At 45.8% G+C, this 21,022-nt stretch overlaps 1 protein-coding gene across 5 annotated transcripts in view; it reads left to right on the top strand.

Moving 5' to 3' along the window:
* The window catches only part of LOC115652947 (deleted in malignant brain tumors 1 protein-like), an 81,375-nt gene extending 67,748 nt beyond the window's left edge, over nt 1-13,627 (top strand). For 4 of the 5 annotated variants that reach the window (XM_030565596.1, XM_030565595.1, XM_030565592.1 and 1 more), the window contains 3 exons: nt 8,305-8,619; nt 10,445-10,759; nt 13,313-13,627. In XM_030565596.1, the coding sequence (XP_030421456.1) occupies nt 8,305-8,619; nt 10,445-10,759; nt 13,313-13,317 (635 nt within the window). In that variant the 3' untranslated portion in view covers nt 13,318-13,627. The remainder of the gene's footprint in view (nt 1-8,304; nt 8,620-10,444; nt 10,760-13,312) is intronic. The other variant, XM_030565593.1, reaches the window with a different exon arrangement.
* Nucleotides 13,628-21,022: the final 7,395 nt, after the last annotated feature.

The raw sequence follows: 21,022 nt of genomic DNA, 5'->3' as shown, positions 1-21,022 counted from the left end.
CTAAGTTGAGTCAAAAATACAAAAGAGAAGACATCAATCGTCTGTTTAGTCTGGGATCTCTGGTCTAAGTGAGATTGTTTCCAGTCTTCACCATTGCTGACTCTGAGACCTCGCCAACCTGAGGGCCTAATTCTAATATTGGTAAGCTACTGGGCCTTCCAAGGTATTTAAAGATTTACATGGTAGATCTGGTGTACTTTTCACTTGTTAAGTTCTCAGATTTTGTAGTTTACTGGCCCTACTCTTCACACCACCTTACAGGCCCTTGCAAGCAGGCTAGGAGTTTTAATGTGGGGGTAATGGTAGTGGGTAATAAAGAAGAACTCAATTACTGGGTTGCAATTTCCAGAGGTGAACCCTGCTTCCTGGGTGCTCTGGGTATGCAGGTGGTTCTCCCTGGCAAATGAGCCCTGGACACCAAGCTTCTCCCATAGGTCCAAGACGTATTATACTACGTTATTAGCCTGAGATAGCTGATCTTGCTACATTTCTCAAATGAGTTCTACAGTCCCATGGAGTTGCATCCCATACAACAGCTCAAATAGTGAGAAGCTAGTGGAGGACTGGGGGACTTCTTGCCTGGAGAGCAGGGGAGGAGGGAGTAACTGGTCTCAGTGTCACATGTCCAAACTTCCAGGGCACCCTCTTCAGTGTTCTGTTGAATCTTTCCACCAGGCCACTTATTTGGGGGTGGTGAACAGATGTCCTGAGAACCTTGATTTTCAGCAGTTGGCAGAGTTGCTTGACTGTCTGGGGCATAAAGTTCATTCCCTGACGTGTTGAGCTCTCCCATGGCATCCCTTCCCAAGCAAAGGTTTTCATGGCTTCAGTGGCATCCGTTTTGGCATTCATAGAATGTGATGGTATTGCTTCAGGGTACCTAGTTGCACAGTCTCCTGTAACTAAAATGATCAGTAGCCTGAGGCACTGTTCTCCAGGGAGCCGACTATGTCCATTCCAATCCGGCGGAATGGCATACCTACTAGTGGGAGGGAGAGGCTCTCTGTGGGCTGAGGAGCTGTAGGCTGACACTGCAGGCATGAGGCACAAAAATCTGGAACATCTTTGTAGACTCCAGGCTAGAATCTGGGCTAACATCTTCTCCCTCCCTAGGTGCCCTGTGAAGGGTATGACATGGGTGAGTTGCATCATCTGTCTCCAGTACAGTTGGGTACCAGAAGCTGATCCCAAACTTCCCCAGTCTGCTGGTCCTTTTCAATGTGGTATAAGCATTCACCCTGAATTTCAAAGTGTGGGAACCGTCCTGCTTCATGAGGCTTGATGGTCTCCCCATTTACTACTGCCACTTGAGTGTGTGCTTAGCTCAGCATGTTGCCCGCCCGTTATTCCTCTACACAGTTGGAGAACTGGGTCAGACTATCAGACTCAGATAATGGAGGGGCCTCCTCCTGATGCTGTAACAGGGCCCTGTTCTGCTGGCTCCGCCCAGATGCATGGACTGTCCCCTCACCTGCAATTGTTGGGGTCAGAGGTGAAAGTAAGCTGATGCACCGCAGGACAGCAGCCGTACTGGGACCAGCATCCCCAGGCAGCAGCTGGAGGACCCGGCCCTTTAAATCCCTGCCCAAGTCCTGCTGCCGGAACCTTGAGGTTGCGACAGAAGCGGGGCCCCCAGGGCTCCAGCGGTGATTTAAAGGTCCAGAGTTCCACTGCGGTAGCAGCAACTGGGAACCCCTGGTCCTTTAATTCACCAACGGAGCCTCGCTGCCACTACCCCAGGGCTCCAGCAGCAGGGCTCTGCTGGAGATTTAAGGGGCTGGGGTGGTAGCAGTGGGGCCTCGGCAGGGATTTAAAGGGCCCCAGGGCTCCAGCTGCTGCTACCATCCCGGAGCCCTTTAAATCGCCACCAAAGCCCCGCCGCTGCTACCCCAGGGCTCCGGCAGCAGGAGTCTGGCAGGGATTTAAAGGGCTGAGGTGGTAGCAGCTGCTGGAGCCCCGAGCCCTTTAAATCCCTGCTGGTAGCTTGGGAGTGATTTAAAGGGCCTGTGGCTCCCAGCCACCACTACTGCAGCCAAATCTCTGGGCCCCTTAAATCTTGATTAAAAGGGCCTGGGAATTTAAGGCCACACCTCTTCTGGTTGAGGCCCCACCCCCTTCTCAGGACTCTGGTGTACTGGTAAGTCCTTCAACTTACTTTCACCGTTGGTTGGGGTCTCAGGAGGACCTCTGGTTGGAGGCAGGGAGATCCCACATTCTGAAGGGGGACTCACACGCTCCTTTAGCAACTCCCCAAAACAGTTCCAGCCGCAGCCAACAATACCAGGATAGGCAAACATTGGTGCTGGATTCCCAACTCTGGCACTTTGAGTACAGAAGGTGGGGGCCTGCAAAGACCTTAAAAATACTTTGCCACTTCAGGCTTGTATTAAACTCCCAAGGTTATAGATTCCTTGGCCTTGGGTTGTATCACTGCTACCACCCAAATGCAAAACCCCTTTGAGAGCCCAGTTAGGCGCACTTGGGAATTCCTTCCTATGGGGTATCCCCAATCTCTTTCACTCCCCCTCTCCGGGGAAGAGCTGAGAAAAGGAAAAGGAAAAGAAATCAGCTGTTGCGATCTGCTGAACCTGGAACTCTTTGTTCCTCTTAGTAGCTAACTGAATAACCTGTGCGCAGAGCCCCTCTTCTTCCTAAGACACAGGAACCAAATCATGTTCTTAAAAAGATGATTTGTATTTTTAAAAAAGAGAAAACGTCTGGAAAATCAGGGCTGCTGCTAGATGTTAAAAAGCAACTGGAAGGATTAAACACCAGGAATTGCTTCCCTGGGGTTCAGCTTAACCATTACAAAAGAACAGAAGTACCTGTGATCAACACAGAGGAATTCACAAGCCAAAAGATGGAAACCTAATCACATCTATCTAAACATTTCCTGTCCTCCTTACATCTATGTAGTTCCAAATAAATTATTCTAGGTACGGATGCTGGGAAATTTCCATACCTGGTTCCGAGCGTCTTATAGGAAACCTGCTGGCTTGGTTTCTTCAGCTGAAAGATGAAAGACCAGCTGAGAGAGGCAGATTTTTTTCCAATTTGAAAGTTTCTAGTCTTCCCATCAGCTCTTTTGGCCAGATGCCAACTCACTTCCTCTTACCTAAGCATTCTCATGAGACTTCTTAACCCTTTACTGGTAAGGCAAGAAGAGTACAAATACTAAGAAGGATTTTTATAGCTAACTGACTGGCTGAGCATCCATAAAAGGGTGTCCCCCAGGCTCCTCGTTTACCACAGGTGCAATGCCAACTGACAGGGACTCTGGTTCCCCTACTGTTGGAGTCACTGAAATGTGTGGATTAGGTTCACATCCCCATGGACACATTGTAGCAGGATGAAGCCACAAGCTGGTCCAGGGTTAGGAATCACCAAGGTCTGGATGAGGGTCTGGCCACACCCTTGGTCAACAAGCCCCACAATTTCTATTCCATTCACTTGTACAGAGGATGGCCAACTTTGCAGATCTGCCTTGTCAAGCTTGTCCCCCTAGTGTCCAGATCTTCCCCAAACTTCACTCCATGGAGGGACAAGCTCGGGACCAGTGCCCGGGACAATCACAAGTGAAATACCGGTCTTGGCCTTGGCTGTGGTAACTGGTGCCACACCCATGTATTTGAGGGGTCCTATCCCCTAGGAATCCCCTGAGTTCAGGCTCCAGCGATACCCCCATCTTCACCTAAAATGGGTCAGTGATCTCTCAAACTGAGGTGTGAGTCAATAACCCCAGGTTTCTGAGGCAGAAGACCCTGGACCCTCCAGTATCCCAGTGAGGTGGGAGTAGATTTGAGTGCCTCAAGATCCTGGCTTCCCTGGGTGCTCCCTCCTGTGGTTATGTGTGGCTTTAAGACCCCCCCCCCGACCAATGTTGCAGGGTCATTTATAGGGGTCTTGGCGGCCAGGTAATTTTCAGTGAGCCGAATGGTATCTGCTATGATCTCTTGATGATCTCTAGGTGCTGTAACACCCTCTCCTTTCTCCGAGTGGGCAGTATCTGAGTAAACTGCTCAAGTAGGAGCAGCTTGGCTACCCGAGCCCCCATCCTTGTTTTGGGTTTGAGCCACGTCCAGTATGCATCCTGTACGTTCTGGGTGAGCAGCATGGGGGGCCCATAGCAAAGGCAAGGAAAGGCATTGCCTTTCCACACAGGTGTCCCAGACCCACTGCCAAATGCTGGGACCCTGATGGCCCCCTTCTTCCCTCCCTGCCTTCCACACTTTGGACTTTTGTTTATGGTTCATGCAGGTTCCCGAGGTGGCTGGGAAGGCTGAGTAGCAGGTAGTCTCCTCAGCTGCCCCTGAACAGACAAGCAAGCTTAAATTTGAAGTCAGGTATGCTTTCCCAGCTGCTGGCCCCTCACCCCTCCCTGCTTCTGGGTCAGCTAAATGGGCTTCCTCCTGGTGTCCCAGCCACAGCCAGAGAGTTCCCCTGTCTTTGCTTCCCTCCGATTGCTCTGTGTGGGGTTTCCTCCTCTCCTCCCTTATTCCCCCAGCCCAGCTGCTGCTCACTGGGTCCTCCTCCCTTGTCTTCTCCCTCGCCCTAGTCCCGCTCTCTCTGCTCAGCCTCCCTACCCCACCCCTTCTTGCTAATGCCTGGAGTGGTGATGGGGGTTTCCCCTGCCCAGACACTCCTCATACTCACCGCAGTCCCCTCGCTGCTCAGTCTCCCTCCCTCCCCTTGCTAGTGCCTGGTTGGAAGGTTCCCCCCACTCATGCACCCAGCTGCCGCTTGCATCTCCTGTCCTCCCCTTGCCCTGCAGTGCTTGCTACAATTCTTCTCCCATCTCCCCTCCCAGCCTCTCCTCCCTGCCACTTGCTGCATGGGCTTCCTCCTCGCCTAACCCTAACCCTGTCCACCTGCTCCCCGGGTTCTTCTTCCTCTCCTCTTCCTGCACGTGTTCGGCCCCCGGCCACTCACTCATTGCAGTCCCCATCTCCCCATTCGCTCAGCCAGCTCTCGGCTCCCTCTCACTCCCTAGGTGGATTTACTTCCTACTCCCCACTTGTCCCCATCCACGGCTCTCCTCGTCCTCGCCTCTGTGCAAAGGCCAGTGTGCCCCGCTGCGGTGCACCAGTAAGAGAGTGGCTGGTGGGGGCAGGGTTCTGGAAGCTGCCAGCTGACTAGTAAGGTTTCTGTCCCGGTGCTGGGCATGGTCGGCCACTCCTCACCTTCTGGCCCTCTGCCACAGGAGCCCAAATCACCACCCCCCCCATTGGTCCCCGGCCCCAGCACTGCCAGGCGGGGGCAGTGGGCTCAAGCCCTCAGCCCCAGGTGGGCTTCAGCCAGCACCCACAGCCCCTGGGCAGCATGACCACAGTGCCCCCAGGCTCCAGCCCCAGTGCTGGGATGGCTGAACAGCACGGTTCCCGCTGCCACAGCCAGCCTGGGGGATCTGGCGGCTGGACAGCTCCCCACACTCCTGCCCTTAGCTCCCCCATGCCCACCCCAACCCCCTGCCCTGAGCCACCCACACTCCATCCCACACTTAAATTTCTTACAGGTACTGTCATATCACAAGCACCCCAACCCCCTGCCCTGAGCCCCCTCCTCCTCCCAAGGGGGCTTGTGATAGGACAGCTCCTGTAAGAAATCTAAATTATTTTCACCCCTGCCTCTGTGCTCTGCAACTGCCCCCATTCCTCGCTGCTCTCCAGTTCCAACCACCTTCCTCCTCCCTCACTTGCCTTACCTGAGTTGCTCCAGCATGGTGATTGGTGTTGAAAGCAGAGCTAGAAATGTGAAGATTAATGCCTCCCCATCCCACTGGACCCTTCATTTAAGGCTTGAACTCAAGGGTAGCCTTTCCATTGATGTAAAAAGGCAGCGGACAGGGAACTTAATTAACCCATGCCTCAGTTTCTCCATCCAAATACTTGCCTGCCTCACAGGAGTTTGTGTAATTTCATTGGTTTTGGTTAGGTTCTTTGAGGTCATCAGATGGAAAGTGCTTAAAAGTGCTACAATTTTGCAAAGTGCTTCTCACAATTCCCAAACCTTTATGCTTTATTCATGCAGTAGGTCCTCCTCCTGGCTCACCAGAGAATTTCAGTGTGGGACTGTTTGGGCCCATGACTCCTCCCATAAATAGAATTTTGGATTCACCAGGGTCTAATGCACAATACGCCATCTGTGCTACTTCTGTTAAGCATGGGCCATGCACCACATGCCATTGGTCTCAGGGCAGGGGGCTACTGTGATCACCAGCTCAAAGGTTCCAAGAAAGGCCTCGGGATCATCATCAGGCCCCATCTTGGTAAGCCTGAGAGGGGCGGCAGTCACAGTGGGGACTCCACTGGAGTATGTGCCCATAGCATCGTGCCCATCTGCTGGACCGACTGCTGCTGACTCTCTGAACGGAGGAGGGAAGATGGCAGGCAGCCCAGCTGGGAGTCAGAATCTGCTGCCCTGGGCTACTTCCTATCACTCTGTTCCGTTTGAGCTTTGGACCCTCTAGTCCATTTTGCTGGGCGGCTTGTTTTATGTAGGACTCCCTCTTGGGTCTTTGGTGGTCATAGAATCATACAATATCAGGGTTGGAAGGGACGTCAGGAGGTATCTAGTCTGACCCCCTGCTCAAAGCAGGACCAATTCCCAACTCAATCATCCCAGCCAGGGCTTTGTCAAGCCTCTCCTTAAAAACCTCTGAGGAAGGCGATTCCACCACCTCCCTAGGTAACCCGTTCCAGTGCTTCACCATTGTCTGAGTGAAAAAGTTTTTCCTAATATCCAACCTAAACCTCCCCCACTGCAACTTGAGACCATTGCTCCTTGTTCTGTCATCTGCCACCACTGAGAACAGTCTAGATCCATCCTCTTTGGAACCCCCTTTCAGGTAGTTGAAAGCCACTATCAAATCTCCCCTCACTCTTCTCTTCTGCAGATTAAACAATCCCAGTTCCCTCCGTGGTGCCCAGCTTGTGGTCCCAGACAGAAGCAATTTGGTAAGAGTGGACCGCACAATGTCTCTGTGGTTTGCTCACTCAGTTACCTCAGGTGCTGAAGGCTCACCTCCTTCACAGTCGACCTTGGTTTGGGAGACAGTGCATACTCCCAGATGGCTGCCCGGGCTGGCCAGCTAGTGCTTTTCCCCTTCAGGTGGGGAGACAGCTAGCTCCTGCCTCTTCACCAGTTAGCCCAAACTCAGCCTGGCTCTCTTCATCCCATGCTGCCTCCAGGCCTTGCATGGACTGCAGGTATAGCACAGCAGGGCTAGCTGGGCCCAAAGGCTCTCTAACACCTACTCTGCAGCTTGGCAGTTTCTCTGCTTCATCACCGCAACCTAAAATTGCATTTCCTTTTTTCCCAACAGCATTGCATTGTTGACTCATGTTGAGGCTGCAGCCTATCACAACTCCCAAATCCTTCTCAGCAGTGCTGCTGCCAAGCCGGTTTTCCCCCATTCTGTATTGATGATTTTGAATTTTGTTCCCTAACTTTAGCACCTTATATTTCTATCTGTTGAATTTCGTGATGTTGTCTTTAGCTCAATTCTACGATTTACCAAGATCCTTTTGAATTATTGCTCAAACTGCAAAATGGTGGCAAACCCCTCTAGCTTTGTATCATCTGCAAATTTGATTGGTATGCTCTCTAGTCCTACATCCAGGTAATTAATAAAGGTGTTAAATGACATCATACCCTGAAGAGATCCCTGTGGAAGCTTACTTGAGGCCCCCTCCAATTTGACATCATTCCATTAAAAGTTACCCTTTGTTTGCAGTGGTTTAACAAGTTATGTATCGGTTTAATAGTAGTTCTGCCAAGCCCGAATTTCTCCAGTTTACTATTCTCAGAATGTCATGTGGGACTATGTCAAAAACCATGCTGAAGTCCAGATATATTATGTCCACCATATTCCCCCTATGCCCAAATGAATTACTCTGTCAAAGAAGGAAATCAAGCTGGTTTGGCATGATTGGTTCACAGTAAATTGATGCAGGGTGCTAGTGATCAGCCCTTCATCTTCCAGTTATCACAAATTGAATGTTTTATGCATTAATCTAGTAGTTTCCAAAGTATCAAGCTCAGGTTCACATGCCTATAGTTCCCTGTCTCCTTCTTTTCCCCCTTTTTTAAAGATGGGCACTGTATTAACCATTTCCCAGTCTTCTGGGACCGCTCCTGTCATCCATGAATTGGCCAATATTATTGCCAGTGGGCTGGGATTTCTTCAGCTAATTCCTTTAGTAGACAGAGGTGAACAACATTGAGCCTTGCTGACTTGAATTCATTCAAATTAGTCAGAAGAACATAGGAATATGATATTAAAAGTCGGATTTTTTTTCCCTACAGGAAGCAAACAGATCAGACTGGTGAATGGGGCAGATCGATGCTCTGGGAGAGTGGAGATTCATTACACTGACTCCTGGGGAACAGTCTGTGATGATTCCTGGGACCTATCAGATGCCAATGTTGTTTGTGAAGAACTGGGCTGTGGACGTGCTATCAAAGCACGTGACTCAGCTCATTATGGGCAAGGATCAGGGCAGATCTGGCTGGATGATGTGAGTTGCTCTGGGAGTGAATCCTATCTTCGGGACTGTTCCTCCAGAGGATGGGGTCAGCACAACTGTGGGCACGGTGAAGACGCTGGAGTTCTCTGCTCAGGTCTGTTCTTTGAAAGCTTTATAAGTGGGTGGTAACTAACAGAGAAGCCATAAAATGAGAAGAAACCTGAGTATGGCAGTGAAGTGTCTCCTTGCTGGTCACAACATTCTTTTGACATATATTCCTGTAGAATAGTAACCAACTCTGTCAAACCAAGTGTTCAAAAATCATGAATCAGGTCCCAAAAATCAGGAAATTGGCAGAAAATATGGTTTAAAATCATGGAATCATAGAACATACAGTTAAAAGGGACCACATGTGTCATCTAGTTGAATCCCCTGCCAAGATGTAGGATTTGTTTTGTTTAACCATCGAAGACAGATGGCTCTCCAGCCTCCATTTGGAAACCTCCAGTGAAGAAGATTCCAAAACCTCCCAGGCAGTCTGTTTAATTGTTCTACTGTTCTTACAGTTAGGAAGTTTTTATAAGATTTAATCTAAATGTGCTCTGCTGTAGTTGTCCTGCCTGTCCTGTTCTGCTCTTGTCCTGCCCTCTGTTGCAAGAGAGCAATGTTTCTCTATCTCTTTTTGGGGCAGCCTTTCGAGTATCTGAAGATTGTTATCATGTACCCTCTAAATCTCCTTTTTTCCAAACTAAACATACCCAGTTCCTTCAGCCTTTGCTCATACAGCTTGCGTTCCATCCCTTTGATCATCTTTGTCTCTCACCACTGGATCCTTTCCAGTTTCTCTACATCCTTTGTATACACTGGTGACCAAAACTGTACATAGTGCTCTGACTGAGGCCCTACCAGCACCAAGTACAGTGTTACTGTCACCTCCCATGATTCGCATACCATGCCTTTATTAATGCAATTTGAAATTGTATTTGCTTTTTTTGCAACAGCATCACATTGCTGACTCCTGTTGAGGTTGTGACCCACCACAACTCCCAGATCCTACTCAGTGGTGCTGGTGCCAAGCCAGTTATCCACCATTCTGTATTTATCCCTTTGTTTTTTTCTTCCCAATTGTAGCATCTTACAGTTGTCTTTGCTAAATCTTATTTTGTTATCTATAGCCTAGTTCTCAAATTTATCTAGATCCTTTTGAATTTTAGCTCAATTATCCAAATTGTTGGCAACCCCCACAGTTTTGTGTCATATGCAGATTTGATCAGTATGCTCTCTATTCCTACATCCAGGTCACAAATTAACGTGTTAAGGAACACTGGGCCCAGAACAGATCCCTGTGCAACCTTACTTGAGACCTCCCTCCAATCTGACATCATTCCATTAAAAAGTTACTCTCTGTTTGCGGTTGTTTAACCAATTGTGTATTCTCTTAATGGTAGTTCTGCCAAACTGGCATTTGTCCATCTTACTTGTCAGAATGTCATGTGGGACTGTGTCAAAAACTTGCTAAAGTCCAGGTATATTGTCTGCACCATATTCCCCTATGCCCAAACAAGTTATACTGTCAAAGGATATCAAACTGGTTTGGCATGATTTCTTTGTAGTAAATCCATACTGGGCTCTAATGATCATCCCTTCATCCTGCAAGTATTCACAAATGGAATGTTTTATACTTTGCTTTAGTGGCTACCCAGGTATGGAGGTCAGGCTAACAGGTCTATAGTTCCCCAAATTTCTTTTTTCCCCCTTTTTAAATGATGGGCACTACATTAGCCCTTCTACAGTCTTCTGGGACCTCTCCTGTCATCTCTGAGTTTGCAGATATTATTACCAGTGGGCTGAGATTTCTTCAGCTAATTCCTTTAGCAGTCAGGGGTGAACAACATTGGGTCCCACTGACTTGAATACATTAAAGTTAGTCAGAAGATCACAGGAATATGATATTAAAAGTTGGATTTTTTTCCCTACAGGAAGCAAACAAATCAGACTGGTGAATGGGGGAGATCCTTGCTCTGGGAGGGTAGAGATTCATTACAATAGCACCTGGGGGACAGTCTGTGATGATTCCTGGGACACATCAGATGCCAATGTTGTTTGTAAAGAATTGGGATGTGGACACGCCATCGATGCACCTGGCTCAGCTTATTATGGGCAAGGATCAGGGCAGATCTGGCTGGATGATGTGAGTTGCTCTGGGAGTGAATCCTATCTTCGGGACTGTTCCTCCAGAGGATGGGGCCAGCATAACTGTGGACACGGTGAAGATGCTGGAGTTCTCTGCTCAGGTCTGTTCTTTGAAAATTTTATTGAATCTAATTAATAGGGGGGTTATATAAAAGGTGGGTGTTAACTAACAAAAAAGCCACAAAATGAGAAGAACCTGAGTATGACAGTGGAGATTCTCCTTCCTGATATATATTCCTGTGGAATGATAACCAGACGTTCCAGCTCTGCCAAACCCAACTGTTCAAAAATCATGAAACAGGCCCCCAAAATCAGAAAATGTCTAAAAATAATGTGATTTAAAATCAGAGAATTACAAGGTTAGAAGGGACCACAAGGGTCACCTAGTGGAATCCAGCCTCCTGTTGAAAATGTCCAGGAAAAGGGCTTCCACAACCTCCATAGACAGCCATCATATTCCATGGTCCTACTGTTTTTACAGTTAAAAAGTCTTTTTCTGAGATTTAATCTAAATCTACTGTGCTGTAGTTTGTACCCACTGCCTCTTGTCCTGCCCTCTGTGGCAAGAGAGAACACTTTTTCTCCATCTTTTTTGTGGCAGCCTTTCAAGTATTTGAAGTCCACTGTCATGTCCCCCCTTAATCTCCTTTTTTCCAAACTAAACATACTGAGTTTCTGCAGCCTTTGCTCATAAGGCTGCATTCCATCCCTTTGATCATCTTTGTCTCTTGCCTCTGGATCCTTCAAAAGCTGTGCTGAGCAGGGAATTGGTGTAATGTTGGGTGCAAAACTAAGGGAGAAGTGGTAGAATGAGAAGATAGCTGTATCTTCTCTGTTTGTCACATGATTGTTTCTGGCATTTTTTCCATTTGGAATGATAACCAACCGTTCAACTCCTGAGGGCAGAGTTCAAATCCATTTTTCAGTCGGAAGTGAGTAGTCTGATGTTTTACATCTTAGTGTCCATTGAGTATACCACAAATCTCACTACCCAATTCTGCATAAATGGCAATCTCTGCTCAAGAAAGGTGAATAGCTGAAACAGCAGAAGGTTGTATCAGGCAGAGCTCTTTTGAAAATTGGCCCCTTCATACCGAGCCTAAATGAGCTCTGTTGAAAAATCTGGCCCAGTGTGTTGATTTAATGTTTTACAAATGTACGAACTAATAAGAATAGTAAGCACAGTCCTCTTTTCTCTTATCATGCCCCATATGAGCCTTTACTATGTGCCAGATTCAGTTTTCTCTAGCTGCTCTTTCAGACGCCAATGTAACAGGCATATCCTTCCCTGAATAGTAGGTTCATCTCCCACTGATGTTAGTATGGTGCAGACTGAGTGTAGTTTATTGGCCATGCTTTTTCAGGGAAATGTATTGAAATTAAAACTTTTTTAAATGATGTCAAGTTTAGGATACATGTGATAAACAGAGAACACATTTATTTGAAGATTTATCTCTATATTTAATTACAAAAAACTATCTGGGGGACAGATTCCTTTTAAAATGTTCCCAGCCATCATTTTCCTCCCGTACCTACCTGAACCTGTCCACACATACTCTGCGAAGTGGGTTTTCTCTTTAGACAGGCCCATTACAGCAATTTAGAGGGGAATTTTCACAGGCCTTCCTTTGGATACTCTATTGAAGATTTAAGCACCCACTTTTGGGAACTCAGGCCTGATCTACACATAAAATTTAGATCAATATAGCTCCATGACTCAAGGGTGTGAAAAATTCACATCCCCTGAGCACTGTAGCTATGATGACCTAGCCCCTGGTGTAGACAAACGAGGTCTACAGAAGAATGCCTCCACTGAGCTAGCTACCATTGCTTGGGGAGGTAGAGTACCTACAGCAATGGGAAAAAACCATTCACTGTGGTGTCTACATTAGGGTGCTACAATGGCATAGTTATAGCATCCACAATGATGTTTTCACAGCAGAATTGAAGTGGTGTTTGGTCTTTGCAAGCCTACTCTTATCATTGGCATCCAGTTTGTCTAGACTTGACAGGTTGCCCAACACTGAATTTTCAAAACCTCACTACTCAGTGGTGCTCTATTCTCCTGGCTCTGATGTTCTCCCTCTTTCTAAGTGTCACATTTTGTGTACAAACTGCCCTTATCTGTTTTGCAAAATTTTCAAAAGCTTGGGCAGGATCTTGTTAGAAGGATAAATGTGCTGCCTCTCTTTCCTCTGCCTCTTTTCCCGAAAATGTCTCTTAATGTAGAACCCAAACATGGTGAGGTTTTTTTACAACAATTCTACTTGGTGCTGTCCTCCCAGTGCACAATATGCCAGTAGCCCCCACCCATGAAGCCACCTCCTCCTCCTCTACTCTTAAAGCTCTGCTCAAGGTATGATATTCCTTTTTTGCTTTTCAGTGCTTGAGTTTTATACATGATGTAGTTCAGTAAGTTTTGTCACGCAGGAAATCTAACTAGCATTTATTGGGCTGTTCATAAACCTAATGGATCGAAACTTGTCATGGTCCCAGTTAGAAGAATAAAGAGGGTATAACGTCTTATCCATACTGTAGGGGCACAGCCTTGTTATACAAGTGCATCTAAATATAGAATGAATAAAATGATTAGAATATTTTATATATTTATAATGTAATACACACATTGAATATATTTAATCTAATATTTTCAGGTTAGAATCTGCATTCACTAAGAAGGGAAAACGGCTCTGGGCTGGTGAAAGACAAGTCTCATGACCCAGACTATGAAGAATCTGAACAATACATTCTTGGATCATCAATATAAGAATAATTGAGTTTAGATAAAATACAACATGAGGCAGCAAACTCTATATGATCTGCTTCTTTTTCTGAGAAAAGCTCAGCTGTGACACACTGATATAATACTGTTCAGAGAGGCTTCTAAAGTTGCAGGAAATACAAGCACGTTTAGGAACACGTTGCCAAATTTCCTCTGTATAATTTTCCATTGGTCAAACTGTGTAGACATTTCCTGCTTTTTTTTAATTCATGTAATTTTTTTAGCTTGAATTTCTTCTTTTTTCTTATTAAAATCTCTATTAAAGTCATACCAAGATTGGATGCTTCTGTCTTGATATGAATTGTGCAGCTTCCCAGGGACAAGACATTAAACAAAATTACAGAGCAAGTGTCACCTCTGTGAGGAGAGGTGAAGGGGCACCAATCACTTGCAGCAGCACCCTCCACCCCAGCACCCCAACTCTAATCATACCTTAGTGCAGAGGGGAAGTCTTAGGGTGCAAGGAGGATGAAGCTTGGCTGTTGTTGGAGGTGGCAGATGACAGAACAAGGAGCAATGGTCTCAAGTTGCAGGGGGGGAGGTTTAGGTTGGATATTAGGAAACACTATTTCACTAGGAGGGTGGTGAAATACTGGAATGGGTTACCTAGGGAGGTGGTGAAATCTCCTTTAGAGGTTTTTAAGGAGAGGCTTGACAAAGCCCTGGCTGGGATGATTTAGTTGGGGATTGGTCCTGCTTTGAGCAGGGGGTTGGACTAAATGACCTCCTGAGGTCCCTTCCAACCCTGATATTCTATGATTCTATAAGAACATAAGAACAGCCATACCGGGTCAGACCAAAGGTCCATCTAGCCCAGTATCTGTCTACCGACAGTGGCCAATGCCAGGTGCCCCAGAGGGAGTGAAGCTACCAGGCAATGATCAAGTGATCTCTCTCCTGCCATCCATCTCCATCCTCTGATGAACAGAAGCGAAGGACACCATTCCTTACTCATCCTGGCTAATAGCCATTTATGGACTTAACCACCATGAATTTATCCAGTTTCCTTTTAAACATTGTTACAGTTCTAGCCTTCACAACCTCCTCAGGTAAGGAGTTCCACAAGTTGACTGTGCACTGTGTGAAAAAGAACTTCCTTTTATTTGTTTTAAACCTGCTACCTATTAATTTCATTTGGTGACCCCTAATTCAAGTATTATGGGAATAAGTAAATAACTTTTCCTTATCCACTTTCTCCACATCATTCATTTTATATACCTTTATCATATACCCCTTTAGTCTCCTCTTTTCCAAGCTGAAGAGGCCTAGCCTCTTTAATCTTTCCTCGTATGAGACCCTCACCAAACCCCTAATCATTTTAGTTGCCCTTTTCTGAACCTTTTCTAGTGCTAGAATATCTTTTTTGAGATGAGGAGACCACATCTGTACACAGTATTCGAGATATGGGCATACCATGGATTTATATAAGGGCAATAAGATATTCTCAGTCTTATTCTCTATCCCCTTTTTAATGATTCCTAACATCCTGTTTGCTTTTTTGACCACCTCTGCACACTGCGTGGACATCTTCAGAGAACTGTCCACGATGATGCCAAGATCTTTTTCCTGACTCGTTGTAGCTAAATTAGCCCCCATCATATTGAATGTATAGTTGGGGTTATTTTTTCCAATGTGCAATACTTTACATTTATCCACATTAAATTTCATTTGCCATTTTGTTGCCCAATCATTTAGTTTTGTGAGACCTTTTTGAAGTTCTTCACAATCTGCTCTGGTCTTAACTATCTTGAGTAGTTTAGTATCATCTGCAAACTTTGCCACCTCACTATTACCCCTTTCTCCAGATCATTTATGAATAAATTGAATAGGATTGGTCCTGAGACTGACCCCTGGAAAACACCACTAGTTACGCCTCTCCATTCTGAGAATTTACCATTAATTCCTACCCTTTGTTCTCTGTCTTTTAACCAGTTCTCAATCCATGAAAGGACCTTCCCTTTTATCCCATGACAGCTTAATTTATGTAAGCGCCTTTGGTGAGTGACCTTGTCAAAGGCTTTCTAGAAATCTAAGTACACCATGTCCACTGGATCCCCCTTGTCCACATGTTTGTTGACCCCTTCAAATAACTCTAATAGATTAGTAAGACATGATTTCCCTCTACAGAAACCATATTGACTGTTTTTCTATGTCTGACAATTTTATTCGTAACTATTGTTTCGACTAATTTGCCCGGTACCGACGTTAGACTTACTGGTCTGTAATTGCCGGGATCGCCTCTAGAGCCCTTTTTAAATATTGGTGTTACATTAACTAACTTCCAGTCATTGGGTACCGAAGCTGATTTAAAGGACAGGTTACAAACCTTAGTTAATAGTTCTGCAACTTCACATTTGAGTTCTTTCAGAACCCTTGGGTGAATGCCATCTGGTCCCCGGTGACTTGTTAACATTGAGTTTATCAATTAATTCCAAAACCTCCTCTAGTGACACTTCAATCTGTGACAGTTCCTCAGATTTGTCACCTACAAAAGTCGGCTCAGGTTTGGGAATCTCCCTAACATCCTCAGCCTTGAAGACTGAAGCAAAGAATCCATTTAGTTTCTCCGCAATGACTTTATCGTCTTTAAGCGCTCCTTTTGTATTTTGATCGTCAAGGGACCCCACTGGTTGTTTAGCAGGCTTCCTGCTTTTGATGTACTTAAAAGACATTTTGTTGTTGCCTTTGGAGTTTTTGGCTAGCCGTTCTTCAAACTCCTCTTTGGCTTTTCTTATTACATCTTGCACTTAAGCTGGCAGTGTTTGTGCTCCTTTCTATTTGCCTCACTAGGATTTGACTTCCACTTTTTAAAGGAAGTCTTTTTATCTCTCACTGCTTCTTTTACATGGTTGTTGAACCACAGTGGCTCTTTTTTAGTCCTTTTACTGTGTTTCTTAATTTGGGGTATACATTGAAGTTGGGCCTCTATTATAGTGTCTTTAAAAAGGGCCTACGCTACATTATTTGGTGTGTCTACACTACAAAATTTGGTCGAATTTATAGAAGTCGATTTTTTAGAAATCGATTTTATACAGTCAATTGTGTGTGTCCCCACTTAAGACCATTAAGATGATTAACTCAGCGGAGTGCATCCACAGTAGCATCAACTTCCAGAATATTGCACCGTGGGTAGCTATCCCACAGTTCCCACAGTCTCCACCGCTCATTGGAATTCTGGGTTGAGAGCCCAATGCCTGATGAGTTAAAAACATTGTTGCGTGTGGTTCTGGGTACATGTCGTTAGCCTACCCACCCCCATCCATGAAAGCAACAGCAAACAATCATTTCTCACCTTTTTTCAGGTTACCCATGCAGATGCCATACCATGGCAAGCATGGAGCCCACTCAGCTCACCGTCACTGTCTCCTGGGTGCTGGCAGACATGGTACTGCATTGCTACACAGCAGCAGCTCATTGCCTTTTGGCAGCAGATAGTGCATTACGACTGGTAGCCATCGTCGTTGTCTCCTGGGCGCTCTTTTAGCCAATCTCAGTGAAGTTGGTCAGGGGCATCTGAGCAGACATGGGTGCTGCTGGCAGACCTTGGTAAGGTCAGTCAGGGGCGCCTGGACATAAATTGGAGTGACTCCAGGTCATTCTCTTTTTAAATTTCATCTCCTGGAGATTCGGTCCTGCCTGCAGTCATACTGCACAGTCTTCTGGCAAGCAACTAGGGGATGACAATGGCTAGCAGTTGTATTGCACCATCTGCTGCCAGCCTAAGATGTATAAGAGACATGGAGTGGATCAAAACAAGAAAGAGACCAGATTTGTTTTGTATTTATTTGTATTCATTTGTTCCCCGCTCCCTCCCTCCGTGAAATCAACGGCCGACAATCATTTCGGAGAGATCTGCACTCACCTGCAGAACTCCATGCTGGCCAAACAGGAAATGAGATTCAAAAGTTCCCGGGCTTTTTCCTGTCTTCTTGGCCACTGCATCTGAGCTGTGAGCACTGTCCAGAGCAGTCACAATGGAACACTCTGGGATAGCTCCTGGAGGCCAAAACCGTTGAATGCGAACACTTTACCCCAAATTCGACCCAGCGATGTCGCAGTCAGTGCTAATCCCCTCATTGGGGAGGAGTACAGAAATTGATTTTAAGAGCCCTTTAAGTCGAAAAAAACAGCTTAGTCGTGTGGACAGGTGCAGAATTAAATCGATGTAACGCTGCTAAATTCGACCTAAACTCGTAGTGTAGACCAGGGCTATGCTTCCGTGATTCTAAGACTGGATAGCACGCCTGTCCCGCGCTCCTTTGGAAGCAATGGCTTCTGTCTGGGCTGGACCCAGATTCCTGCTCTTGGCATTGCTATCCAACATATAGGGTCACAGTTCCACATAACCCTGCACACTATGTTACATCACCCAGACTAGGAAGCTGGCTCAGCCCCACAGAACAGGAGCCAACTCTTCTAAGTGAGTATGGGACAGGCATGCTACCAGCCCCCTGTGAAAATTCATGTTGTACACCTCCCTTTGTCAATTGCATCATATGTATGAAAAGCCATCCCAACACACACATATACCCATAACTGCCACTGGGGGTGCAGCTACCTCCCCTGTCCCTCCTATTAGCCCCGCTACTGCACACACCCCTTAGAAGAGATCTGGCTTCTGTCTGAGAAAGTGGAGACTGACAATTTCTTATGAACCAAGGAAGTTGCTGCAGGGGAGGGGTACAGATGGGTGACAAAGACAGGCTGTGGAGGTGAGGGGTTTGATCATTAGAAGTATTGACATTTGAGTGACTGGCAATAGGACTTCTTGGCACCGAAGATGATGTAGAGGGATATACTGCATCTCAGTCAACAAGTGACCTGATACGCTAATGTCGCTTGCCTTCTAATATAGAATTGATTTTGCAACATAAACAATGTTTTAACATAGGATTTTTAATGTAATTTTATGTCTAAGGTAAATTATTTCACCTTCTACAGGAAGTGGTGTTAGTGACAGTACATGGTGCTCTTTTAGCTGTTGGTACTGACCCCAATGCCCTCCTTCAGAGGAAATGCAAACCAGAGGTCCTGACCAGAGTTGGGTGAATAACTGATTTTTCAGTGCCCTGGCCATTCAAGAAAAAAAAAAAATCATTTCATGTAGTCCTGAAATGTCTGAGCTTTTTTTATTAACCTATTTTTTTTAAGTTATGAAAATGAAGTAAAATTTGAAACAAAAATTAGTTTCAAATGCAAAAATCAGAACATTTAATATAGAAAAAAAATAAAAGTGTTTTTTTTTTAGTTTTAGTTTTTACCAAAACAATTCAGCAAATCCAGCACAAATTTACAGAAAGGTTTTTTGCAACTCTAATTTGTATTTTTTGGTGAAAAATGTTCTGGCTGAAAAATTTCACCTAAATCTAATTGTAAGCATTTGGGATGATTAAAAATACCCTGGAACTGACAAGGGTCCTGGTTTAATTCCAGTTTGGATAATTACCTTCTTCCTAAAACTGTCACATTAATGGGAGCTGGTATTCTTCTATGCTTCTTGTAGTGTAAAGCTGGTTTGTAGGGATACTGAAACCATTCTGCAGTTCTCCAGAACTGGCTGCATGTCGGAAGTGAACAAGGTTTCTATCTAGTTTGTATATTCTGTAAAGCATGTTCAAACCCGCAAAGGGGAACTATATAACTCACTAAATAATCAGCATTTCTTAATAGTCAATGATCCACTAACCCTGACCTCACCCCTTCCCAGCCCTAGACCCCACTGCATGGGGATACAGAAGAAACATCTGTGGAGCTGGGCTTTGAAGATCCAGAGATATTGTCTCCAGCTTTTAAAAGCCAAGACCCAAACATTCCCCTCAGTTCATGATGTAAAGATTAAACCACTGAGAGTGCAGATTACAGGTGCAGAAACCACAGCAGAGATGCAGACTCACCTTGAGAAACCCCTCAAGCAAGGAAGAAAGTGGTTTCTCTCCCACTTATTTCCTCTTATTTCTACTTTTTCAGTATTAGTGGCAAAATGCAAAGAAATAGCATCTAATAAAAAATTAATAGCAACTGGAACCCAAGCACATATGGCCCTATTCTACCACTACAGGATACAAATAGCTCCCAATGCCATTAAGTTAATATGCATATCTGTATGTTGTCTCTGTTTTCTTATTCATGTAACTGTTCTGTCAGGTGCGGTTCACAAAAATAGGGACAGATTTAGTCTTCCTTAAAGACTTAACTAATGCTGCCTTGACCCTCACCCAGAAACCTACTATATACAGCATCCTGGATGCCCTGGTGGGCAACTCTTTACCTTTTATTTGGGCATAAACTTCTATGGGTTAAAAAAAAACCCACTTCTTTAGATGCATCTGAAGAAGTGGGTTTTTTACCTATGAAAGTTTATGCCCAAATAAATCTGTTAGTCTTTAAGGTGCTGCTGGACTCCTTGTTGGTTTTGTGGGTACAGACTAACACAGATACTCCTCTGATACTCTTTACCATTTGCATACACTAAGGGCTTGTCTACGCTGGCAAGTTTTGTCACCAAAAACTGCCTTCTGGTGACAAAACAGTGAGAGCGTACACACTGCAATGGGACTTTTCTTGTGAAAAACGCCCAGTTTTGGCAACAAAAAACTTTTACCCCATAAGAGACTTTTGTCTTTTCCCCTCCCTTTATGGTTGACAAACATCCAGTGTAGACACCATGCCTGTTTTTTTCACTTTTATTGGCATCCAGGAAGTGTCCCACAATCCCCATTCTGCTGCTCTGGTCAGCAGTTTGAACTCCACTGCTCTGCAGCCAGGTAAACAACAATCCTCCCCTCCCCCTTGCAAGCCTGGGGAATTTTAAATCCCATTTCCTGTTTGCTGGCTCAGCATGGAGAGGTGTTCTGGTGCCCTGGAGTCTTCCCAGGTGAGCATGGCTGGCGATCACACCAAACGGGCTCCAGCTTGGACCACCGCGGAGCTGTTGGATCTGATCAGTATATGGGGAGAGGAGTCTGTTCAGTCGCAGCTATAAGTGACCAGTAGGAATCAGGACACATATGGGCACATTTCTCAAGGCTTATGTGAAAGGGGCCTCTGATCGGGACATGCAGCAGTGCAGAGCGAAGATAAAGGAGCTGAGGCAGGCGTACCATAAGGTAAGGGAGGCAAACCATCACTCCGGTGGTGCACCTAAGACCCACTGTTTTTATAAGGAGCTGATCCTCAGTGGTGACCCCACTTCTATCGCTGATAGCCCTGTGGATACTTTGGAGACAGCAGAAAGAGGAGCTAACTGGGAGGCTGACATATTGGTGAAGAAGTTGAGCTAGAAGAGGATGTGGAGCTTACAGCAGGGTTGCCCGCTGGGGCAGGCAGCCAGGAACTGTTCTCCCCACCTGAAGTTCATAGCAAGCAGGAAGCAGGAGAGGAGACGCAGGGTAAGTTGCTGAGGCTTGGGTAGGGAATCGAAAAGTGGGAGGCAGGTTGTGTTTCTGTGAGCTGCACATTGCCCAGTGTAGCTAATCGGCATGGCCAAGCCGGGTGTTGATGGACATCGAGATCTCCATGGAATTATCCATAGAGATGCTCTGGAAAGTTTCCAAGAGGTACAGTCCTACCTCTCTTAACTGCT

The sequence above is a fragment of the Gopherus evgoodei genome, chromosome 5, assembly GCF_007399415.2.
Source record: "Gopherus evgoodei ecotype Sinaloan lineage chromosome 5, rGopEvg1_v1.p, whole genome shotgun sequence".
Classification (NCBI taxonomy): Eukaryota; Metazoa; Chordata; order Testudines; family Testudinidae; genus Gopherus; species Gopherus evgoodei.
This window is presented reverse-complemented; position numbering and strand designations above follow the sequence as displayed.